General features: G+C 37.7%; 3 protein-coding genes across 5 annotated transcripts in view; 1 reads left to right on the top strand and 2 right to left on the bottom strand.

The window, feature by feature from the left end:
• LOC141432620 (uncharacterized) overlaps positions 1–5,413 on the bottom strand; it is a 20,426-nt gene extending 15,013 nt beyond the window's left edge. The window contains exon 1 of the mRNA XM_074094288.1: positions 4,972–5,413. Within this exon, the coding sequence (XP_073950389.1) occupies positions 4,972–5,257 (286 nt within the window). The 5' untranslated portion in view covers positions 5,258–5,413. The remainder of the gene's footprint in view (positions 1–4,971) is intronic.
• The window catches only part of LOC141432613 (luciferin 4-monooxygenase), a 27,037-nt gene extending 5,060 nt beyond the window's left edge, over positions 1–21,977 (top strand). The window contains exons 1-9 of one of the 2 annotated variants that reach the window (XM_074094277.1): positions 13,010–13,419; positions 13,683–13,890; positions 15,137–15,449; positions 17,016–17,199; positions 17,854–17,999; positions 18,749–18,875; positions 19,286–19,513; positions 21,217–21,387; positions 21,713–21,977. In XM_074094277.1, coding sequence (XP_073950378.1) covers positions 13,297–13,419; positions 13,683–13,890; positions 15,137–15,449; positions 17,016–17,199; positions 17,854–17,999; positions 18,749–18,875; positions 19,286–19,513; positions 21,217–21,387; positions 21,713–21,841 — 1,629 coding nt within the window. In that variant the 5' untranslated portion in view covers positions 13,010–13,296 and the 3' untranslated portion in view covers positions 21,842–21,977. Of the gene's footprint in view, positions 1–13,009; positions 13,420–13,682; positions 13,891–15,136; positions 15,450–17,015; positions 17,200–17,853; positions 18,000–18,748; positions 18,876–19,285; positions 19,514–21,216; positions 21,388–21,712 lie in introns of those variants that run through there. The other variant, XM_074094278.1, reaches the window with a different exon arrangement.
• On the bottom strand, positions 21,858–24,524 carry LOC141432617 (3'(2'),5'-bisphosphate nucleotidase 1). Of its 2 annotated transcripts, XM_074094283.1 has the most exons (6): positions 24,242–24,524; positions 23,772–23,891; positions 23,478–23,622; positions 23,228–23,332; positions 22,675–22,961; positions 21,858–22,313 (listed from the first exon to the last, which is right to left on the bottom strand). In XM_074094283.1, the coding sequence occupies exons 1-6, from the start codon at positions 24,359–24,361 to the stop codon at positions 22,050–22,052; spliced, it is 1,041 nt and encodes a 346-aa protein (XP_073950384.1). In that variant the 5' UTR covers positions 24,362–24,524; the 3' UTR covers positions 21,858–22,049. The 2 variants fall into 2 exon arrangements, with proteins under 2 accessions (XP_073950384.1, XP_073950385.1); XM_074094284.1 differs by lacking the exon at positions 23,228–23,332 and having other exon boundaries at positions 24,242–24,522.

Here is a 24,524-nt window from a genome sequence, read left to right as displayed (position 1 = left end):
AATATCCCGAAAAAAAACATAGTTCTCATATGTATCATAGTCCATACATATGTATTACGAGTATATTATGTTACCTACCTACATAAGTAAATAAATAAATCGATAGATTGCACTGTGCAATTATAAACGCACTAAGTATAGGTAGTTTGCTTTTCATTAGAATAGGTATCTTTCATCAAAAAGCTAGTTAAGCTGAGTTTAACGTGAGTAAAGTCGCGGTAAAAGAAAAGCTGTTCGCTTACAATACAAGAAACCTTTATTAGGTACGCATTACCTTGATCTCAGCGTGAGTGAAGCCGCAGGCAGAAACACAATATAAAGGCAAGTAGGTAGCTATTTCAATTCATTTGTGGTAAATTCGTATTGCCTACCTAAATCCTGTAAACAACTGTATCAACACAATTGTGAATGTGCGACCTTTGCTCCGCAAAGTAAGCGAAACAACGATATATTTGGAGTTGTGTTGGACGCAATTGGGTTAAACGGCTAATTGGATTAAGGGAAACCCCTCGCGGCGGAACCAACCGCGGGGAAAAGTTTGGACATGTTTGCATATAATTATAGTGTTCGATTAGCTAAGTATTTGAAATTTGATGAACTTTTAACACACTATTATGGTTGTTACATTGACGTGATGAATGGGTAGGTCGAAAATTTTTTCGCGACAACAAAAGTTTATATTCATATTCATATATTCATTTGTTCATGTAAAGTCATGTACCTACATAGTTATAAAAGGTGTTTCAGTTATTATCCAGTCAGTCCATGACGTCCTGTAAGGGCACACAATAATAATAATTAGGTACAAAAAATTACAGTACGTACTTTTAAATTAGATTAGATTATTACAATGCAAAGAATTTATTAGGTATAATGTGCTAAATTTTAACTCATGCATTAATTTAATATCATTCATAGTTTATGTTAGGTATAACAGTTATAACATACAATGAACCTTTATTATAAGGGTTACAGGAAACTGGTAAGTACCTAGCTACACAGAGAAAATATTATTTTCATCACACTTGCTCGGCAAATCAATGATATTCCATGTCTGTATACCTACTAAATCCAATGGCCAAAATTGTTCCCGCGGGAATAATGGATTTACGTATAGTTTCTCCTCCCACGTGAGAAAAAGTTTAGTTTTAAAATTTGCAAATAACTTAGTAGGTACGTCCGTGTACTGCCGTTTCGCACAATGTTTTTTCCCAAATGTTTCATTTGGCAAATGTTTCATTTCCCAAGTATCAAATTTCTCCGAACCCAATTTTTTTTCTCAGAATATTTTCTTATGGTTTTATTAAAGAGCACAATACGATTAGGTTAGGTTAGGTTTATTTTATGAAAGTTCCGAAAATAATATGGTTTCGGAGAAATTTGATACTTGGGAAATTAAACATTTGCGAAAAATATTTTGCCCAAACGGCAGAGAACCAGGTATATAGGTACGTCATTTGAAACTAAAGAGGTTTCAAGTCAGCCAACGTTTTATATATATCTTTAAAACTTAGCTATAACCCAATTTTACACCATAAAACTTATCTACGCTTCATGAAACTACGTTATTTTTATATTTTAAATTTATATGAAATTGTTTTGCAATAATTTTAGTAAATATTTTTTAGCATGTTGGAAGAACCTGGCCGTATGACCATTCGAATTCTGAACTAAACACAGTTGTTAGCATTATTTAATACGAGCGGGAGTGAGAGGGACGGTACGATAAGAACTTCGATTTTCATTTAGACACAAAATAGTACTTAATTTTATTTTTTACATTTTCTCCCGCAGTGTGATGAAAATCATTGTGTGTGGCACGGGCAGTAAGGAGATTAGATAAGAACTCGAGACAATAATCGAGACTTTTAATAGACGCTCGTTAGTAATCCCCTTCTTACGGCCCTTAACCTGTCCTCTCCCAGAGGCACAAATTTGTGCCCAAATTCCTTTGATCCTGTTATCCTGCTGGGAGATGACAGATTAATGCAAAATGTATTGTACCTAGTAAGTACAGTAACCTTCACAGTAACTATAGGTACTATTGACATAACACTTTTAATATGACTTTATGTTATAATGTGACATAAAGCCATAGTAACAGTCTGTATTCGATTTTTTTACTCCCGTTCTCGTACAAAGGATATTCGGTGCTCAGTGAGCGCAACAGGTTCATAGAGTCAACCTCTCAATTATGCGCAACAAATGCCTTGTCCAGGCATAGCATGCGTTCTGAAATCTGTTAACCTATTTCCATTCTAGATAACCATTAGCTTGCCGGAGCAATAACTACCAGTGAACCAGTGTCACTGCATTTTGAGATTATTTTCGGGCGATTGCATGATTCCATATAGGGCTACGGCAGCGTGGCGCTCAACAACTCGAATCCAACCCCAATGTCTGAATTTTTTACGTGACCTCGATGATGTGATGAGATGTATGGAAAAACTTGTGTACGACGTGCAGCTGCGAGGTGTTGCATTGCATCCTGAGACATTCCTAACTCACGGTCCCATTCTCCAAGTTGCCTAACGAAAATGTTCACTCCACACCAAGAACTATGACGTTTGACATTCCACGCATAAGATTTGGGTACAGACCTGCTAGCTTAGCTACCACCTCGGCAATGTTCTGTCGAAGCTTTCACGTCGGATCATTTTTGACGTTCTAGCTACTTATCTTATGTACCTAGATGTTTCGTTCATTTTACGTGAGAAATACCTAGGTAAAATCATTAAAAAATTTAGTTAACATCATAAAAACTAAATATATCGCGGCGCCAAGACTTCGTAAATCGTTCATTAGCCCGTCATCGTAAATGATCCATCAAACATCGCATCACTCGCGCTTTTATACATGTGTTTAAATACCTATATTTGAAATTAAATAAATAACATATTTAGAAACACATATTTAACTATAACTATGAAATCAGCTAGGCGCTAGGGAATTCGCGATATACATATAGGTTCTTATGTAGTTAAAATCTACTTCTTTTGAGTTTCGCGGGCAAATTTTCTTCTATTAAAAACTGGCCAAGAGCGTGTCGGACACGCTCAAAATAGGGTTCCGTAGCCGTTATGAAAAAAAATAGTAATATATGTGTGGGTAAAGCGATAAGAACACGTCTTGCTCGGACGACGACTGCCGCGTCACGTGAAAGTTGTATATTAACAAGCGCACGCACACATAGGGCCGCGCGCACAACTGAGTTGAACTATCTGTAATATCTTTATCTTTAACGTTAATGTTTAAGACTGTTATGTAATTGGTAGTAAATACCTACAGTTGGCTTGGCTATTAAAACCTTTAATCGGTATTTTTTAGGGTTCCGTTTAAGAAACTCTTATAGTTTAGCTATGTCCGTTTGTCCGTCCGCAGCTTAGATTAGAAATTGTTAGTGCTAGTAATTTTGCAGGAGTGGGTATCTGAACTAATAGTAATAGTGTAGGATATCATTGGATATGTCTTTTAAAAACGTTGCTATCGAGTTTACTAATGTTCGATTTAGGGATCCATTTGCAAAATATTAGGCTTTATGTGCGGACCGCGGGAGACGAGCTGTCGGTAGGCCTCCAACAAGCTGCCTTAGGGGAGGCCTATGTCCAGCAGTGGACGTCTTTCGGCTGACATTATGTGCTTATTTTTGCTGTCTAGAGTAGATGCCCTTGGCTTAAAAAAATTGAAAAAATCGCATGAAGTATCTATAATGAATTTAAAAGGAAAACTTCGCGTTTCCCTACACGCATTTGGCCGGTTTACTTTTGGGACCAGTGCAGTATTTCCAGAAATACATATACAGAAAAACAAACAAGGTTCCCCTAAGCTTTGTTACATTGGTGTAGACTTATGTCGGATGTAATTTGGCCAATAAAACCTGCATAGAGGTACAACGACACATTCCGCGAAATCCTAGTTATAATTCGCTGATTTCTTCGATTTAGATACTTATATACTTTATGACATTTCTTACATTTCATCAAAACAAACTGTAGAAAATTAAGTAGCTCGCTACCATCGCTCCACGAATTCGTAGACCTTACGTAGACCGGCTACGACATCGTAGACCCAATCGGAAGGACCAATTCGGACACATGTTAGTTATGAGCTATGATCACTGAGCCAACAAGTCGCTTTGCCCTAATATCAGAAGAATAATAATTGAATCATAAAAATGGCAACTAAATATTAGTAGACCTAACGTAACAAGAATCAAGAAGACATGTAACTTTTCGGTTAATATTAATATCAAGTAGAAATGGTAGGACACTCCCGCTAGATAAATGGGTAATCATTTTGTTATTCATAGGCCGTTATTACATTATTATCATCATAGAAATATATTGTCGTCATAAATTAAGAAAATATTAAGGCGGGCGTTCAATGGTTGCGGGTAGGGTACTTATCATTTATTCCTGAAAACACCACACTATATTGAGTTATGAGTTTATGAGACTTCTGTATAAACGGGATCCACATAAGTAGATGTACAAGAATTTCAAGTTTCATGTTATACTTATTAAGTATATCAGATAATCAATATTAACGTCAAATCTAACGAAATCTTATATTATAGTTTCTATTAAATATTTAACGTTAATTAAACACTAAGCCTACCCCTGCTTCGCATCTATGTTCATACAAAATTTCATCCAAATCTGTTCAGCAACGTGACGGAGTAACAAACTCACGCACGCTCATTCAAACTTTCACACTTAGGGGTATAATTTTAATTGCATTGGAGACGGTTCTTAACCAGTAGGTAAGTAACTTTTTTTTACCTTTAACACAAGATTTACCTAGGTACTTAGGTACTAATTTAAAGCAGGATGATGACTTGATGAGAATCTTGGGAACCCCTTCTTTTTGAGAAAGTACTTCGTTGTAACTTTACTTTGAGTAAGAACTCGTTGTAACTTAACTTTAAGTTTTTCTGTTAAGAGCGTGAGGTTTTAAAAATTTGAAATTTACCAGTCAAATAGAGCGTATTGTTGGAATGGTTGAGCGGCGGCAGTTCCCGGCGCGCGGCGGGCTCGCCGTCGCCGGTGCCGTTGAGCAGCGGCAGTTCGGGCGACTTCCACACGCACACGTAGTACACGGACAGCAGGATGGCCGCTAGAGACACGGACAGCAAATACGCCAGCACCGTCAGCACCCGCACCACTTTGCTGACCGCCTTCTGCTCATACGCCTCGCGGCTCGCCGGGCCGGCCTCCTCTGATGCGCTCTCTTCCTCCGTCTGACCGCACACCGACATCTCATATACCGAACACTACATCTTTTACGAGCCCGCTACCGATGCATGTAATAAAACGTGAGTGCGGGCGTCTGGTGCCGCGGTCGGGAGCGAGTGGCGTCGGGGCACGTCTCCCGCCACCAGCGACTGTTCCCGCTAAGCCGATCAACTACGCGCGTCACGGATTTACGAATGATCGACGCGTCAACGGCACTCTATCCTGACCCTGGCTGCACGTCCACTCATTCTATCTATACTCGCTAACTTTGACGAAATTCATTCATTGCTGATAAAAATAGACGTGTATCTATACAGTCAGATAATCAGACTGGAGGAGTTTTACGGCTTTCAATAGACCTATATTATTTTACGATTCACGATTCTTTTTCAGTATTCTTTTTGCCATCAAAAATAATAATAACTTGAGATTTCGTATTTACATATTTTGCAAGGGTTTGAAAGAGTTGATGGTTTGTCTTTTCGCAAATACGTAGTTTCGAAAATCTCAAAAGAGTACAGCCGGCTATTTCTGATCGGACCTACAACCTTAAAATAACATATTTGTCGCCTAAAACAATTCCATGTTGCAAAAATACCCAGTCCGCAATGTACGAGTAGATACAGTCGAGGTCAAAGATATCACACCTTAAATACACCTTAAATAGTAGGCCTTGCCGCTGTCACTTCTGTTTGAACTTTTGTATAAAATTGACAGAAGGCTACAGTGACGAGGTACTAAAGTGTAAATATATCTTAGCCCTCGACTGTACGTATAGTATAGGTCCTATACCCATATACGCGAAATACCATCTTAGCATACTTACTTACTCATTGAACACGACTCTATACCTAAGCGTCAAATATCATGTTCGATCACATTTTTATTGCCTCCTATTTATTTCTGATGGTGACATTGCCTATTTATTTCACAACAAATATACCCTTAAAATCTTTAAATTAGTACCTACAGCCGGTCTAGTTTTGCGAAATAAGTTGACGCCCTCGTAAAGGGATCAATTCCCCAAAAGCATGGTTTACTCGTAACAGCCGATTATGCGTAAGACTTCCTCGCGCGGCTATCACGAATAACCTACTTACGATGTTAACATAAACCCTGAAAGTTAATGTCATTGGACGAAAACAAATTGGATGTTGGACTAAGCTTAACCAAATAGGATTAATCTCATTGTATATGTTCGACCATTACGTAACCAGCTATGGCATTGTACTCTACTCTAAATAATATGGCTAGGCTGTAGGTTCTTAGACCACAAGGTCAGTGGTAATGGGAAGCTATATAGCTATTTGCCCACATGTAACCCACACCACTAATAAATAACTAATTAATTTTTGGTGCGTCAGGTGCTATTTGCATTATAGTATACATTGTGCATTAAGGTTTTTAATGTCTCGAGTTTGTAATCCCCTTACGGCCCGTGATACACACAATGATTTTCATCACATTGCGAGGAAAAAATGCAAAAAATGAAATTATTTTGTGTCTAAACACTTTACAGCTCGGCAAAAGAGAGACGCTAAGAAAACAACTGAATCAAATAATCGCCACCCGCCAATACAGGGGGCTACAAGAAAATTCGAAAATCGAAATTAGTATCGTACCGTCCCTCTCATTCTTGTATTATATAATATTTGCATCAGCAAAACGATACGAACTTCCATTTTCGAATTGCGTAGTATTCCCCCTGATTGTCATTTTTTTTTCGAGTCGTCTGCCATATTTACTAAAATTATTGCAATACAATTTGATATAAATTTAAAATATAATAGCAAAAAGTAAAACCGACTCCAAAAAATAAAAAAAATAACAAAGAATGGAACCGACTACAAAACCCTTGAACATATTTTTCTAGGTACCTACTAGCTCGAAGTCGGTGCCTCAGCACGACCCAGCAGGAAGGATTGAAACCCATAGTATGTAGTTAGGTGAGGTAAGTAGACGACTATTGTCCCACTTCTGCTGGCTCGTGCTGAGGCACCGACTTCGAGCTAATACGTACCTAGAAAAATATTTTCAAGGGTTTTGTAGTCGGTTCCATTTATTGTTATTTTTTTGGTTAAAACTAAAGTTATAACTCCCTTGAGAAGAAAATCTATACGTAAATCCATAACTCCCGCGGGAACAATTGAGGCCCACTCTATGCCTAGCAGCTGATGATGATGAGACACGTTTTGTTATATAGAGCGATTAAGTAGTTGTTAAGTATGTGTGTAATACTTAGGAATTTTCAGTGCCTCGCCTTATACTCATAGGGTCATATAAGCCGGGCCGGGCCGGCTGCTGACTCGGCCCATTCCGGACTGTTTGTACCATATATATGTGGTCTACCACCCTAAAGTTGATATCGCTTGCATGTCATAAAACAATAATGCTACAATAGACGTGTCTATCAACTTGAAAGTTCGACTTTAGCTTCATATTATAGGAACCTGTTTAAAAATTGATAGACCAGGTTTTATCCCGATAAGTCTTTCTAGACGTGGTGGGTACCTCTGCCTCTTATACTACATTACACGCTTGCCGAGGCTTGCCTAGCGTCTACCAACTCCAAGCCTAATACGCTTGCAAGCGCGTCAGTGTGTATTCCGGACAGGCAAGCATGGCAGACGTGGATCTCGAAGTTGCTTCGTTTGGCTCTTGTGTTGAGCTTGACATATATTTTTATTTAAAGAAAAATTGGTCAAGTGCTAGTCGGACTCCTACATGAAGGGTTCCGTAAACAGTTCAGTAAAAGTTTTTCTTAAAATTCTTCTAATATAAGTTTTTTTTGCTGACTGTAGGTACTTTATGCCCCTAGTTACCAAAGTACTCGTCAAGACGAATCAAACGAGTCCAAACTCGATGCGTTCGTGTCGCTTATCACAGAGTTCCTATGGTCACTCGCTAGCTTTATCATCAGATCAACTCCATGTTATAATAATATTTGCATTGTCATCGGATTTATACATGCGTGTAAAATTTCAGCTCAATCGGTTGAAGATATCCACTTCAAATTTGAGTTGAAAGATTCCACCCGAGCAAACAGTTAATTACATTAACTACTCTGCAAATAAATATACTTAATGCTTAAAGACTTAGAAAATTTACGAGCAAAAATTTTTTTTTTTGCATTTTTGTTAGCTAATTTTGTTTTTACTTTGAAGTAAAAACAAAATTATTTCTCCTTTGAAAATTTCTCCTTTGAAGGAGACATTAAAATAAGCATATTTTAAGCTTTTTTTATAAACTTGACCGTTTAGGAACTAGAGCAATCTGAAGTTGTAAGTTAGGTCATACAAATGCTATGAAACTAGGACTAGTAAAATAGGTTTAGGTTAGGTTAGTGTGTCATCCTGCCCGAAGGGCATAACTACCCAGAATAGAAGCCCTAGGTCTATTCTATCTTCGTCGAGCCTGTCACGAAAATAACTATCAACAAAAACCGGCCAAGAGCGTGTCGGAGACGCCCGAAATAAGGTTCCATAGCCATTGCGAAAACATTAAGTTTTGAATTTTTTCAAATTTTTCCACCCACCGGTTTAAATTTTAGAGGGGTAGGTACGCTCGATTTTAATGAAAATTTGCACTTTAAAGTTGAATATTTTGCAAACAAATCACTGAATCGAAAAATCGTTTTAGCAAGTCGTTTTAATTTATATATATATTCGTGCAAAATTACAGCTTTCTAGCATTGATAGTCCCTGAGCAAAGCCGCGGACGGACAGACAGACAGACAGACATGGCGAAACTATAAGGGTTCCGTTTTATTTTGGCTACGGAACCCTAAAAACGCGATTAGTTGATTCTAGTATATAAATACCTAACGAAACACAGCTGATATTTGAATTAAGTATTTAACACTACATGAGGCTTGTAAGTGAAATATGTTTTAATAAATAAATTCGTAACAAGAATATACCTATATCTACAATCATAGAAAAGCACCGCACGTGCACCCACGTAACTGAACGCGTAATTATTGCGGGAAAAGAAAAAAACTAGGTATATATTATTGCACTTTAAAGTTGAATATTTCGCAAACAAATTACTGAATCGAAAAATCGTCTTATCAAACCCCTGCCCAGGTAACTCAGTAGACGTGGAACGGTATTTTTCCAATTAGAATTATTTTGAGCATTGAAGGTCTTTGAATTCACAGTTTTAGTACTTACTGAACATTTGGAACAGCATCTATTTGCTAAATATAAATATTTACCTATTCGTCGGTGTCGATATTTAGTTTTTAAAATGGATAAATCATTATTTTCTTAATTTAATGTTGCATATATTTGAACAGTTTTCATGAATAATTCCCAGCATTTATTGTGCATATTTGCATGCATATTTGGAGCTTTTTATGTTGCATATAATCCGGTCTCTAATGATAAATAATGAAGTTTAAATAATAATTAATGCCCTCATTTATTTCTTGGCAGAAGCGTGGCCCCGCAAGTCGGTCCCGCCGGGTTGCCTAAATTTTCACCACTTGCCCACATCTCTCACTTTGCCCTTTCACTCGCTGCTTTTAAGAAAGTATTTTTGGCTCCGAGTTGACTACCTACCGAAAATGTTCACTCCACGCCACTGTCACTATGTTTATCGTATACTCGTGCATATAATAAATTAATACTTACTGGAATATAATATAAACAATTTTGCAAATAGAATGGCTTTAACGATTTCTACGAAAATCTCGGATTAAGCGTGTAGGTAATTTAATTTGGAATCTAGTAGACTAGATAATATCCTCTGTCTTAACTTCCAGAAAACTATTTTTTTGAATAAGTAAATTAGTCTAGCCAAATACTTAGCATAACTAGGTCCAATCAGTTAATATTTATGACGAAGCTTTAAAGAATATGAACTTGATTTCTGCGATCGGCGTCTACATAGGTATACCTACCTACAACTGCGACTATAATAATTTAATTAATGCTTCTCAGAAATGTAAGCCTGCTTGATACTTTGCTAAATTTAATGTGTGTACTCGTATGTAGGTGTTACAGGCACCACGTTCACACTAATAAAACTAGACACAAACGATAGTAGATATGTCTCTAACTGATGTAACTATTAGTTATTGTGTGATATAGTAAAAGGTAAGTTAGGTACTGTCCCTAAGTAGCAAGCCTAATTAAATATATCCGGTTAAGTGAACGTTCCACTCTATCTAGGCATACATGTGTACTTACTCGATATTAATTTCGAAAATTGTAATAGGTAGCGCAGACCCGTGCGTGGGCATACCCCGGAGTCGTCCATTAGGGATAATTGGATCGGTTCGCGATATTGTACCAGGGACACGCGTCTCTTGCGACGCGTCTCTGGGTGCCTATTCTAAGTTGTATTTTATGCTACCCTACTTTTTTTACCAATTTTTTACTTAAGGTATATTGGGCAAAATTTAAACGAGCTAGAAAAATAAATTGCACTGCACAGAGATTAGCAAAGATTAAATCAAAATCCGTTCAGCCGTTCTCCCGTGATGCGCGGTCAAATAAACGACAAACAGTAAACAGATAAACAGACAAAAATTCTATAAAAACTGTTAGAACATGTTCTGTTATCGGTTCTAAGTATCCCCAGCCAATTTTTAGGATTCCAGAGCCAAAATGGCAAAAACGGAACCCTTATAGTTTTGCCATGTCTGTCTGTTTGTCTGTCTGTCCGTCCTCGGCTTTGCACAGGGACTAAGTATCAATGCTAAAAAGATGTAATTTTGCGCGGATATATATGTAAACTAACTACGTCGACAAAATAGTGCAATAAAAAATAAAAAAAAAATTTTTTTAGGGTACCTCCCATAGCCGTAAAGTGGGGTGATTTCTTTTTTCTCATCCAACCCTATAGTGTGGGGTATCGTTGGATAGGTCTGTTAAAACCATTAGGGGTTTGCTAATTTTTCGATTCAGTGATTTGTTTGCGAAATATTCAACTTTAAAGTGCATATTTTCATGAAAATCGAGCGTCCCCCCCCCCTTTAAAATCTAAACCGGTGGGCGGAAAATTTTGAAAAAATTCAGGATGGTAGTAATTACTACCATCTGCATACCGCCTTATACTTAAGTATATCAAACTTTCAAGGAAAACTATAACGGCTAAGTTTGATTGAGAATTATTAGTAGTTTAAGAGTAAATAGCAGCCTAAGGTATCGCCAATATTTGGAACAATTATATTTTTTCTTTTAGAAATATAAAGTTTCTCTCAAATGTGATGAAAAACATTGTATGTCGCACGGGCGGTAGGTACTAGAATTACGAACATCGTCTTCGACTTCGGGCTTCTAATAGACTCTCGTTCGTAATTCCTTATTTACCGCCCTTAAGACACAATGTACTAAAGCGTTTCAAGTTTGGAATAGGCACCCATGAACAATCAATCATATCAGCCCGGACAGCGGGCAAGCAGCACCATGGGACTTCAAATGGCAAATTAAGTTATTATGGATGGTACATATTGAATCAGGCTATAAAACTCGTTTGTTGCAACAACGGGTTATGAATGTAACCAAATCCTACAGTCAGCAGCAGAAGTGCATGGATGAGCAGTAACGGTGCTCAAAATGATCTACACAAGACTACATGACTCTACTGCCAAGGAAAGTAATAAGAGAGCGTGTAGATAATTTTGAGCACCACAACTGTTCATCTGCCTCTCCTGCTGACTGTACCAAGGTATTTTTTATGGTATAGGGGGCAAACGAGCAGGCGGATCGCCACATGGTAAGCGATTACCGTCGCTCATGGACACCTGCAACACCAGAAGAGTCACAAGTGCGTACAAACATTTAGATTTGGTAGAACATTATTACTGCAAATGTCAAGTTGTGCCAAAAATCATCATGAAATTTACTGTGAAAAGGTTCCATCCGAAGGTGGTATGTGGTTCAGTTTCTTCAAATGTACGTGTATTTACCGACTCTCAGCATCGTAAGGGGTTACTAACAGAAATCACAAATACCTACCTAATATATGTACCTACCATCACTTACTCGTACATATGAAAGCCGAGTGCTGTATACGCACAAAAATCGGTTTTGCCGACCTTTGACCTTGAATTTTTTAAATCACGGGCACGAGATCCCATGGGACTTTTAAAACAAGTTTTAGAATGCCATGATAAAGGTTTGTACGAGTTTTCTGCTGATTATCTCACATTCCTTAGAAGCCAAGAGAGCCAAGAGAGCAGTCAGCAGTATCGGCAATTTTTGTAAAAAAAAGATTAGTTTTTCTTTTACAAATATACAATTTTACTCGCAAATGTGTTGAAAAACTTTGTTTGTCGCACGGGTGGTACTAAAATTACGAACATCGACTCATTAAAGCCCTCAGTCTTCGAACTCGGACTTCTAATAGACCCTCGTTCGTAATTCCTTATTTACCGCCCTCAAGACACATGTACTATCTACTATTTATATGTCGCACGGGCATACAATGAATGAATAGAATTACGAACATCGACTCATTAACTCTTCTAATAGACGCTCGTTCGTAATTCCTGATTCTTCTTCTTCTTAACAGGGTAATTACATTCCCTGAATATGGCAACCGGTACTCTTGTTGAGAAGTAATTCCTTATTTACCGCCCGATTGTACATTGTCCCAAAGAGTAGTATAATATATATACAGGCAGTCCAACGGCAATCGATACACACCCCACCATTATTATTAATATTATGGTGTAAGATCCAGTATCCAATCCAACCAATCGGAATCATATAACTAAAAAAAAAAAATTGACACACATTTGTGTAACATTTTTGACATATGTCATATTGTCAAACAAGTTTGAAAGATAACCTCGCCCCGCCCATATTATAGTCTTTCGATTTTAGATTTTTTTACTTAATAAATTTAAATAAGTACACTGTTATCAGACATGTTATCTGTTATCAATTGCTATTTTCCTAATACGAAGTTAATTCACGATATCGTACGATTTTATCACAGCTAGCTATGAGACTTGTTCTGTCCAAGTTCTGTCTGAGAATTAGTTTCATTTCCTCTTTAGGTTAGTTAAAAGGTGCCGGCTTCTTTTTCTAGTATAATATTGTTATTTAAAATGGCTGTTTCTATACATAATAAAATAGTATCTGGACCGGAAGAGCTTGACATTCCAGCACATTTGTCATACGGTCAATTTTTATTTGATCAACTGAAAAAGGGCGGCGACCAAAAAGCACTTGTAAGTACCGCAATACGGACGGAATACGGATATGATACTTTTTAATTATCAAGGGGGTAAATAAAATATTGAAGAAAAGATTACTCAATTAAATATCGTAGACAGGTTGATGTTCTTTCAATTAACTTTGTTATAAATACCTATTACTTACTTAAAACACTGTTAATTACCAATTCCTCTGGACACATAATAGTGATTTGATTATGAATCAAAAGGGCATTGTTTCATCAAAACAATAACAAAGTTTAAAAATTATTTTACAGATATGTGGAGAGACAGGGAATTCTGTGACCTACCGAGAAATTCTGCAGCGTAGTGTGAATCTAGCTGTGGCACTGCAGAAGTTGGGGTTGAAGAAAGGAGATGTGGTAGCTCTCTGCAGTGAGAACCGGTTTGAGTTCCCTATTACAGCCCTTGCCATCATGTACTGTGGTGCTGTACTGTGTACACTTAATGTGACTTATTCTCCTGGTGAGTATGTAATGTTATTATCGCAAAACTTTGCTAGTGACTTGACATGACCAATGATGTTTTTCAAAACAACAATACAATACAATACAATAACTCTTTATTGCACACCAACACATAGCAAGCAGTACAGAAAACAGGTAAGTATACAAAGTGTTAATTAAATAACTGAAAACCAGAAAGTAGTTTGCTCAGAATCAAGAGTAGATTCGATTACACTATGTTTTAAATCAAGTTGTATTTGTGTTTTTAAATCCCTTTTTTGTTACCAATTAAATATTTTAGAGAGATTGGATACTATTTCCATAATTTAATACTGGCTGTTTTGCTGTCAATGTGTGATTTTCTTCTAAAAATGTCAAAGCGCAACTTTCTGACAAATACATATTAGGAGTGTAGAGTTAGAAATGAAGTAGAATTACCGACTTAGCAAAACACACAAATGTGTTTTAAAATAATGAATATATTAAAAAATAAATGAGATCAACAAACTTAAAATGTAATAGTACATTGTGTCTTAAGGGTGGTAAATAAGGAATTACGAACAAGAGTCTATTAGAAGCCCAAAGTCGAAGACTGAGGGCTTTAATGAGTCGATCTTCGTAATTCTAGTAGTGCCCGTGCGACATACAATGTTTTTCATCACATTTGCGAGTAATTTTTTTTATTTCTAAAAGAAAAAATATAATTGTTCCTAATATTGGCGATACCTTGGGCTGCGCTCTTGGCAGCGCCGCCCTCCGCCTCCCGCACCATGCGCCTGACGTGCGTGCGCTGGTCCTGCAGCAGCGCGCGCAGCACCATCAGTACGGGCACTGACTCATTTACCGACCATGGGCTTCATTCATTGGACAAGAAAATTAGTATGGGAAATGACTCATTTACCAACCACGGGTTTCATGAGAAGCACATAAAGTCGAGGGTTTTATTTGGGGGGTTGCAACCAAGGTAGCCTGCATGTTACCGACACTGTTTACGAGCAAGTGTGATGAATAAATATTTTTGGGGTGTCTGAGGTTTTCCGTTATTGAATTAACACCTTGTATACACAGAAACTTTCTGAGGTAAGCAATAGGCGGCCTTATCGCTTTAGAGCAACAACATATTGTGAAATCAATTTTGTTTTGCACACAGTCAAATTGTTTAAAATATTTAGCAAAGTAAGTCTTCAAAACTAGTTTATTATTTGATCCTTTTTTAGGCATTCCACTTTGTATTAAACACTGACATTTTAATATTTTATTTTCAGGTGAGATAACCCACATTTTGAAGATCACAAAACCAAAGATAATTTTTACTTCACCAATCACTGCGCAGAATATTTCGGACTGTAGTGAGGGCTCAAGTGTTGAGAAAATTGTGATATTTGGAGATTATGAGGTGGTTCCAGGAGTTATGTTCAACGAGCTTGTCAAGGAAACAGCTAAAGTAGAAGATTTTACACTAGCTGATGTGGGGATCATGGATACGCTGGCAGTTATGTGCTCATCAGGGACTACTGGGTTGCCCAAAGGTGTTGAGCTTACACACATTAATTTCCTCACTTTGACACGTCATATGAAGTAAGTATGCTTTTACTACCTACTGTGTCTGACGATAACTACTGTATACCTAGTTCCTATGTTCCATGCCCAAAGGGTGCAGTGCAGAGTTTGGCTAGTGAAAACTGAATCTGCAAAAACGCGGCAAATTCAAAAAACTTTCATATGGTATTATATTCATTATGGTATGCCCTGTTGTCTGCCTGTCTGTGAATCACCCTGTTACAGTTCTGTGTCATTTAAACCATATTAGATGCTAAGGTATACTAAAAATGACCACTGCTTTAATGACAAAACCATCCATATTTAATTAATATTTCAAATGCAAAAGTTACTCTGTCTGTCTGTCACCTTGTCTGCTTCTTGCAACAACTAGTTATAAATAAAGGAAACATAAACGTAAAAGGGGGTTCCCATACAAAAACCTATTTATTTTTGGTTTGATATGGACTCACACTTAACTGTTTTTTTAACCCCTGACGCAAAAAGAGGCGTGTTATAAGTTTGACGGCTATGAGTGTCTGTTGTGTGTGTGTGTGTGTGTGTGTGTGTGTCTGTTGTGTGACTGTCTGTGGCGGGTACACTACATAAATACGAAAAACGAAATTCGGAAAGTCGGAATCACGATTTTTATAATTCCGAATGTTTTAAAACTCCTAATATGACTATTCCGATTCGTTATAAATCCGAAAATTAAAAATACCTAATGTTTTACGATTACCATTTTCATAATTCCGAATCTGAATAATCCGAACGAACAATAAGAAGTCCGACTGAATAATAATCCGAAATGTCAAAAATACGAATTCCGATTAAGTACTAAATACCGATTTTCAAAATTCCGAATATCATTACACCGATTAATAATAAATCCCGACTTATGAACTTAAGCTATGTAGGTTAAATTGGCCTAAAACAGTATTTACTGTTACTTATTGATTTTCAGCAATGTAACGCGAAGCTCCTATTCCGCGCAGTTATAGCGCTTCGCGCCTTGTCGCAATTCTAACCTAATGATGATTTATCTAAATTGATTGATATTAACTCGAGATTCGAAATCAAGATTCCGATTATTAAAACCACGAAGTTTATTTTGCCGAATGTCATATTTCCGAATTAGCGATGTCATTTCGGAAAATTGATAATCGGAATACTGTACTTCGGGCCAATACCATTTCGTGCTAATTTCTTTGGAGTTTTAAAAATCGGATATTAAAAAAATCTAAATTTTGAAATTCGGGAAAATAAATTTCGTGTTTTTAAGTAATCGGAATTAGCAAATTCGGAGTATTTGGGTGTTCCCGTCTGTGGCACCGTAGCTCTTAAACGGGTGGTCCGATTTGAATGCGTTTTTTTTTATTTGAAGCAGGTTTTCTAGCGATGGTTCTTAGACATGTTTCATCAAAATCGGTTTAGCCGTTTTAAGATATTGAAGTTACAAAGTCGGGGGTTTTTCAACTTTTTGTTGGTTAGGTTATTTTACATATTTAGTAAGTATTTATTTGACTGCCAAGACTTTGCCAATTAATAATTAATTCAGAATATTTGGGTAGTTCTGTTAACGTGCCAAACTTTGCTTCCTTACAGATATTACATGGAGAAATCTATGGAGTCAAACAATCATCAAATTAAGAACTTTTTAGCTCTAATACCATGGTTCCATGCATATGGTTTCATCACATCATTTGCTGTGCTTGCAAACCACCTTGAAATAGTATTCTTAGTCCGTTTTGAAGAACAACTATTTTTGGAAACAATTCAGAATTACAAGGTATAAATAAAATTTATAATTATTTATGTGTGCTACTAATGTCATGTTGACATATCCCATACATCTGCCAAAGAAATCATAGCGAAATTGGTTATGAAAAGTTCCACTCTGGTATGTGGTTCAGTTTCCTCGACCATACAAAATATAATTGTCTTATTTATTAACCAGTTAGTACGACTGTAAGTCTATGTTTACCTTGTAAACGGATATAGATGTGATCTGCTTACTTAATCAATATTCTCTAGTGATGATACCGAGACCTCATTGTCTAGCACACTTGGAATCACCACATCTTTCTGTCATATGGTATATGACGAGGGTAGAAAAAGACGGTGAATTCAATCGCGAACGTCAGCGCGTTAGACAATACGGCCTCTGATCTTTATTGATGGCATTTTTTGGCATTTGGCCTTTAGGTATGGACTGCCATAGGACAACCTAACAGCATCAACAAAGGCTAGAATGTCTTGGTGCACATCTGCTGGTCTTATACGGCCGACTTTGATGTTTTCACCAGCACTGATATCTTCGCAGTTTCTAATAATAGTTGCATACGGTGAACTAAACAGCCCATCGCCCATTTACATTATGAATTATGATATTTATGGCTTTTCATACTTATGTAGTCATTAACAAGTTTGTTTTCCTTAATAGGTGAACATGATGACGTTAGTCCCGCCGCTCGCAGTATTCCTCGCGAAGCACCCGCTCGTGCTGAAATACGATTTGTCTTCAGTAAACGAGGTGTGGTGCGGAGCGGCGCCCCTGTCACGCGAAATACAAAACGCCGTGACACAAAGGTAAACCAATACCTTCCTTTAACCAACTTTGAAGAAAAAACAAGTCCTAAATTCATTATGGAACATTTTTTGTAAGGATCTAAATTTAATGATATAGTGATGAATATTCATCCATCAGTGGGTTTTCAATTCAAGCTCCCTGTTCTGTCTGTTCTGTTACATATTTTGGGCTTGTGCGACAGATACCTATCTATGATCGGCTACGCTTTTTACTTTACCGCCACTACGTGTGTAATGCGCTATACCACCCCTTTCATTTTTCCGAGGTAGTAGGTACTTAATCTTTTTTTTAGGCCGTTATAGTGTCCCACTACTAGGCAAAGGCCTCCCATTTTTCCGCCACTCGTCCCTGTCTAGCTATCACAGCTGTAAAAATATGCAAGTTGAAGTGAAAATGGGTGGGCAACATCACTGGAAGGACAGATAAACGTTGGGGGGGAAAAGTCCTCGAGTGGCGACCACGAATCGGATGGCGAAGCATTGGCGGGCCTTCCACTAGACTAGGTGGACTGACGACATCGTGAGAGTTGCGGGCAACCGATGGATGCAAATGCCGAGTTGTCGTTCATTGTGGCGTTCTAAGGGTGAATGAAGCCTTTGTTCAGCAGTAAACGTCTTCCGGCTGATGATGATGTTCCTGTCTGGCCCATGCTCCTGCCACTCTACGTAATATGCGTCCAAGTCCTCCCGCCATCTCCTCTTCAGTCTGCCTGTGTTGATTATATTATTCATTAAATGTTCTGTTGCAGGTTAGGCATAAACTTCATTAGGCAAGGCTATGGCCTGACAGAGGTCACCATGGCCTGCTGCGTGGATCTGTCCAGCAAACGTCGGTTGGGCTCGTGTGGGACGCCAGCACCTGGCATGAAGATTAAGGTAGGACATCAGTCTCCTTAGTTTAAGTTCGACAGGTTTTTTTCGGAAACTTATTCACAAGCATACATACAACATTCTAAGCTCAAAACTGAGTATACCTATGTTTCGCATTAACCACCCCATAAAACACCCCCTTCAGGTTTAAACAGAAAAAAAATTGTTTTCTTTTTATTAGCTCTAAGTCAAAAGCCTCTACAAATATAACGCCTTAAGGGGCTGTTTCACCATCCATTGATTAGCGTTAACCGACGGTTAAATGTGATGCCGTCTCCGTCTATTCGAACAAAACAAATAGAGACGGCATCACACCTAACCGCCAGTTAACACTAATCAATGGATGGTGAAATAGCCCCTTAATGTAGTAAACAAAATTCTGTGACACAGAGTTAAAGGTTGAAGTAATATCTCAGGTGCAAGACATAGAGACAGGCCAGCTGAAGGGCATCCGCGAGGAGGGCGAGCTCTGGGTCAAGTCCCCGCTGCGCATGAAGGGGTACATGGGCGACCCGGCCGCCAGCGCCGCGCTGCTCGACGCGGACGGCTATGTGCGCACCGGCGACATCGGCTACTACGACGAAGACGGAGCCTTCTACATCGTGGACAGGCTCAAGGAACTCATCAAGTACAAGGGATTCCAGGTAATAACTTTATGCCGGGTTCTGCCTTTTCGCAAAATTATTCTGTGCCAATCGTTTCATTTCCCAACTCAATTTTCCCCGAAACCTTTTTTTTTCTCAGTTTTTTTTGTTATGCTTTTATATAAAATACAGGTTGGGTTTGTCTTATGAAAGTTCCGAAATAAATATAGTTGCAGAAAAAATCCTGAGTTGGGAAAAGGCAGAGAACCAACTTTATGTCCATTTATTGACTCAGATGTTGTTTTCTGTTCTGCTCCACTGTATTCTTATTTTATCATGCAGAAACCCGTTTTCCTACCTCTTCTCAATGAACTACTAACTATTACTTTGCTCACCCGCGACCTTGATTGCTATTTCTATGCAACAAATGTGTTTTCATGTGGCTCCTCCACCTCCACACTATTAGATTAGAACACACAAATCGCATAAACCCAACTATCACCACCACCACACTGCACTGACGCGTATCGAACTCATCCAGAGTTCATCCTCAAAGTAACACAACTGTTACATGAGAAACAAATGTTAAAAAGTAACGCCTGATTCAATAAAATGCCACTTTTCAATAAACAACAAACGTCACCCAGACTTTGACCACCAAAAGATGAAAGAAGAATGATTTAACACGGAACCGGTATAATTATGACTATTTATATTATGTAGGTAAGCAAGATCAATCAGAATTAAAATACAAATCACGTGACCAATAATAACATTGCCTAGCAATAACTAATGCGATAAAAAATATCATGCGGCGTTGATAACTCGATTATTATAATAATTCTGAGCTCATTTGTAGTACGACCTTGAATTAGATAGAGCTATTAAAGTATTCTAGAAGTAGACATCATTCACGTGGGCGGCAGTTAATCTATTGTATTTTTCTATACCGATTGTTACGTAAATTTCAACCATCTGCCTACAAGTACAACTTGGGTCATGATCCCATATTGGCTTTTCAAATCTTGAGATTTCTATCAACAAGATCAAAGTTCATTAACGACAACCGTATATAGATGTAGGTACATATAAAAAAAACGTGGAAATGTACTTCCAATCCTTGAATGACGAACATGTTATAAATGTGAATGAGGACTTATTTGTGTTTTGACCTTTTGAGTCATGGGTCATTTAGAAATATCGATAATTTCATACATAGTTTGACTGCCGCGATGGAGTCGAAAACAAGCGAAAAGAATTTATTGAATCAGGCGTTATTCTTTGCGGAGGTCCATAGCAATGAACTGTAACAATTACTTTGCTCACCCGGGACCTTATACCTTATGCAAGCTTCGTTTATGCAAGAAATGTGTGTTCACGCAGTTCCTCCACCTCCACGCTGTAAGAACACACAAATCACACAAACCCATCTATCACCACCACCACAGTACACAGTGACGCAACTGCATGGACACACATTTCTTGCATACACGTATCTATCATACATAAGGTCGCGAGTGAACATGAGCAAACTCAAAGTATCTTTATTTGTAAACAAAGTAATTGTTTTAGTACGTAGATGAAAAATAAAATTTCTATACAAAATTACTGCCATATTCCAAAAAATATGTCAATATGTTAAGAAGAAAGTGGCACCTTTTTTGACGAAATCGGTTTGTTTACATTTTCCACAAAATAGTCTGATATTGGATATTGTGTCCTTATTAGGTATGTATGTAAGGAGTAATGTTATGTGATTACAGGTAGCCCCAGCGGAGCTGGAAGCGTTACTGCTGCAGCACGCCGGCGTCGCGGAGTGCGGCGTGGTGGGCGCGCCGGACGAGCTCGCCGGTGAGCTGCCCACCGCCTTCGTGGTCCGCCAGCCGGGAGCCGCGGTCAGCGAGAAAGAACTCGTCGAATATGTCGCCAAAAAGGTACAGAATAATCTCTGGCCCTATAACTACGAAGTGCAAAATTCGAACTTCGTATCTTGCCGTCCCGCAGACGCTTATATTAATTAATACGAGAGTGAGAGTGAGTACGATAAGAACTTCTGATTTTGGAATTTCGTAGTAACACCCCTGGTCGTATGTGCAAACCCTATCCCACTGTGTGCTTATTTTATTGCCAATATGTTTTTTTAAATCACCTATACTCTTATGACTGTCTGCATTTAATATATGAATGAACGAGAAAACTGGCTGGCTACTTAACCTTGCCTGATGCAATTTCTGAACTGGGATGTTCTTTTTTTTTCAGGTGTCACCAGCAAAGCATTTGAGAGGCGGAGTTATTTTCCTGGACGAAATACCCAAAAATGCGTCTGGTAAAATCTTAAGGCGAGAACTCAAATTACTGTTACAAAAACATAGGAAAAGTAAGCTATAAAAACATACCAAAGAAATGAAATAGGCAATAATTTATTATGAAGGCTTGACATGTCAATTTAATGTGATGTTAATTATTACTTATTAACTATTGTTATATTTATTTTAATAAAGCATTAAAATATACAATTAAATAACCTTTTAATAAGAGTTTTACCATCATATCATATCACCATTGATTACGTATTTCTGAATTTTCTACAGTTCCACTATTTATTAGCTAAAGCATCTTTGAGGTCCTGTGGTATCCTGTTCAGGGCATAGCTGTGTAGTTCATCATTGACGGCTGCAAGGACTCCGGTCTTATTTGGCTTTGGTTCATTTGCTCCATACTTGTAGAAGTTGCCGAGGATATCAGTAAGCTTGCCTCCAGCTGCAGAAAGGACCGCTTCCGGCGCGCATGTGTCCCATTTCTTACAACCAGGGCTCGCGAACACATATACTGATGCCTTGCCTTCCAATAACTGCAATACCTGGAAATTAATGTTAACATATATTTTTGCATTTGAAATGCACAAGTGTATATGCCAATTGACCTAGTCCCAAACTAAGCAAAGCTTGTACTATGGATACTAGGCAACGGATAAACATATTCATATAGATAAATACATACTTAGATAAAACATTCCAAGACCTGAGAACAAAATTTTTTGTTATTCATACAAATATATGCCCCAACCGGGAATCGAACCCGGGAACTCGAGCGTTATAGTCAGGTTCTCTAACTATTGGCCATCAGATTGTCTAAATGTAGGTGTGAAACTGTGCACAGAGAACAAACACATACTGGTGTGTAGAAGTGTATACAATAGATAATCATAGGCAAATACAAACCTTGTATCCTGCACCTCCAACTCTAAGAATCTGTGCTGCATTCATAACTTGCAATGCCTTCTCTACTACTGGGTTTGAATGACTTCTAGTGGTGGTAATGATAATGGATTCTGGAGGGGGAGCAGGCGTGAACCCGCCTACGCCAGCCTCAGACAGCCCCCATATTGTTCTCCCCATCTTAACCTCACTTCCAGCCTGATTCTTGAAATATGGCTGGTGTATAACGCCACCTACAGGCTTGTCATTGACAGAAATTCCAATCAAAACCGTTACATGCTCAAGAAATCCTGAAACAATTAAATAATTTAGCAAAAATTCCTATAAGTCTTTTACTAATATTTGGCATGCAGCATGCATAAAAATTTAGCAGTTTTAAAAGAATGAACATGCAAACAAAAACCAAGCTTGTATACTTCCCCTGCATGATAGAAATACATCCTTGAGAAGAATGGTTATTTATAAATACACAAGGAAAAACAAAAAAAAAACACAAAATTACTCAGCGTATCTAAAGTTAGTGTTCTGAAACCTATCTAATCTAAATGTGTTTTACCAAAATTGGACTGAAGTAGACTTAAATACCACTTCATACTGATAAAAGGGTGGCTCAAATACATTTTCCATCTTTCCCAAGGATCTCTCTTCAACATGAGGGCACCTAGAATTTTATAAAATATTCATTGTCACCAAAAACAACAGATTTTGTTTTCCAAAATATTTAGAAGTAGGTATTTTTGTAATATCAATCTTCAAGGAGACATGCAGATTGCTGAAAATAAGCAGGCACAGATAAAAAAGTGTACCTTGAGTGTACTCTGAAGTGCCATCAAGAGGATCGACCCATACAACAATGTCTTCCTCTTTCACTCCTTTCAAACTGGCTGGGCATTCCAAACCTAAAACTTCCTTGTCAGCATCTAGCACTATCCACTCAGGGGAAACTTCATTCTGAATAAAATTAAAAAGAAGGTACATTGTACATATCATTTCTGTGACCATTTTTGGTTATTGTTTGTTTTAGTGGTACTAGGTTGTTACTTGATTAAGAACTGCATAATAGAAAATCATTACATTCATAGGTTTAATTGTTATGTTACCTCATTGGGTGAGCTGTCCTCCTCCCCAATAATCCTAGCTTTAGGATATTGGCGAGAAAGAGAGTCAATAATACATCTCTCAGCAGACCTGTCTGCTTCTGTCTGATAGTCATCTTTGCCCTGAAAATATAATCACTGCATAAATGAAAAAGTTGCCTCAAACTTACAAATACAAATTTAGTACATTGTAAAACTAGGGTGATTATAATTAGAGACTGGATTATATGGATTACTTGGCCAGTTTCATAAATATATCATGTATATTTCAAACTTTTTATGTTCCAAATAATCCGGTCTTTAACATGACATTATCATGATTGTAAAGATAACATTTTAGTATTGTCGTATGATGTTACCGACATCGACAAGAACAAATTACTCAAGGACGTTTTAAAAAAAATATAACTGAACATATAGGTTATCTGGAAAGCAAATAATACATAAGTAACACTGTTTTTCATTCAACAAACCTTCTCTACAATTCCCAACTCTCCTTTACTCATTACATCTCGAACTATTTTGCCAGCCCGACTAGCAACGGACACTGAAGACGCCAGCAGTCTTATAATAACAGGAGCACTGACCGACATCTTATTTATTTTATTTTTGTATTATTGTATGCACGTAGTACCGTTTTCAAAGAAGAAAACTGTGTGTTTCTTCTGTTCCACGAAACAAGTGTTAGCAACGGTACTTGAATGAAATTACAAACAAAACGTCACGTCACGTCACGTCACTCACAGCTGGAATGAT

The sequence above is a fragment of the Choristoneura fumiferana genome, chromosome 11, assembly GCF_025370935.1.
Source record: "Choristoneura fumiferana chromosome 11, NRCan_CFum_1, whole genome shotgun sequence".
NCBI classification, from domain to species: Eukaryota; Metazoa; Arthropoda; class Insecta; order Lepidoptera; family Tortricidae; genus Choristoneura; species Choristoneura fumiferana.
Note: the sequence above shows the minus strand (reverse complement) of the source record. Positions and strands in the feature narration are given on the sequence as shown.

Excerpts from the sequence above, each read along its gene's own strand:
- LOC141432617 (XM_074094283.1), bottom strand. The coding sequence starts at position 24,361 with ATGTCGGTCAGTGCTCCTGTTATTATAAGACTGCTGGCGTCTTCAGTG. Across the intron at positions 23,892-24,241 it reads AGTTGGGAATTGTAGAGAAG|GGCAAAGATGACTATCAGAC; the intron begins GTTTGTTGAATG and ends TTATATTTTCAG. Across the intron at positions 23,623-23,771 it reads AGGACAGCTCACCCAATGAG|AATGAAGTTTCCCCTGAGTG; the intron begins GTAACATAACAA and ends AATTTTATTCAG.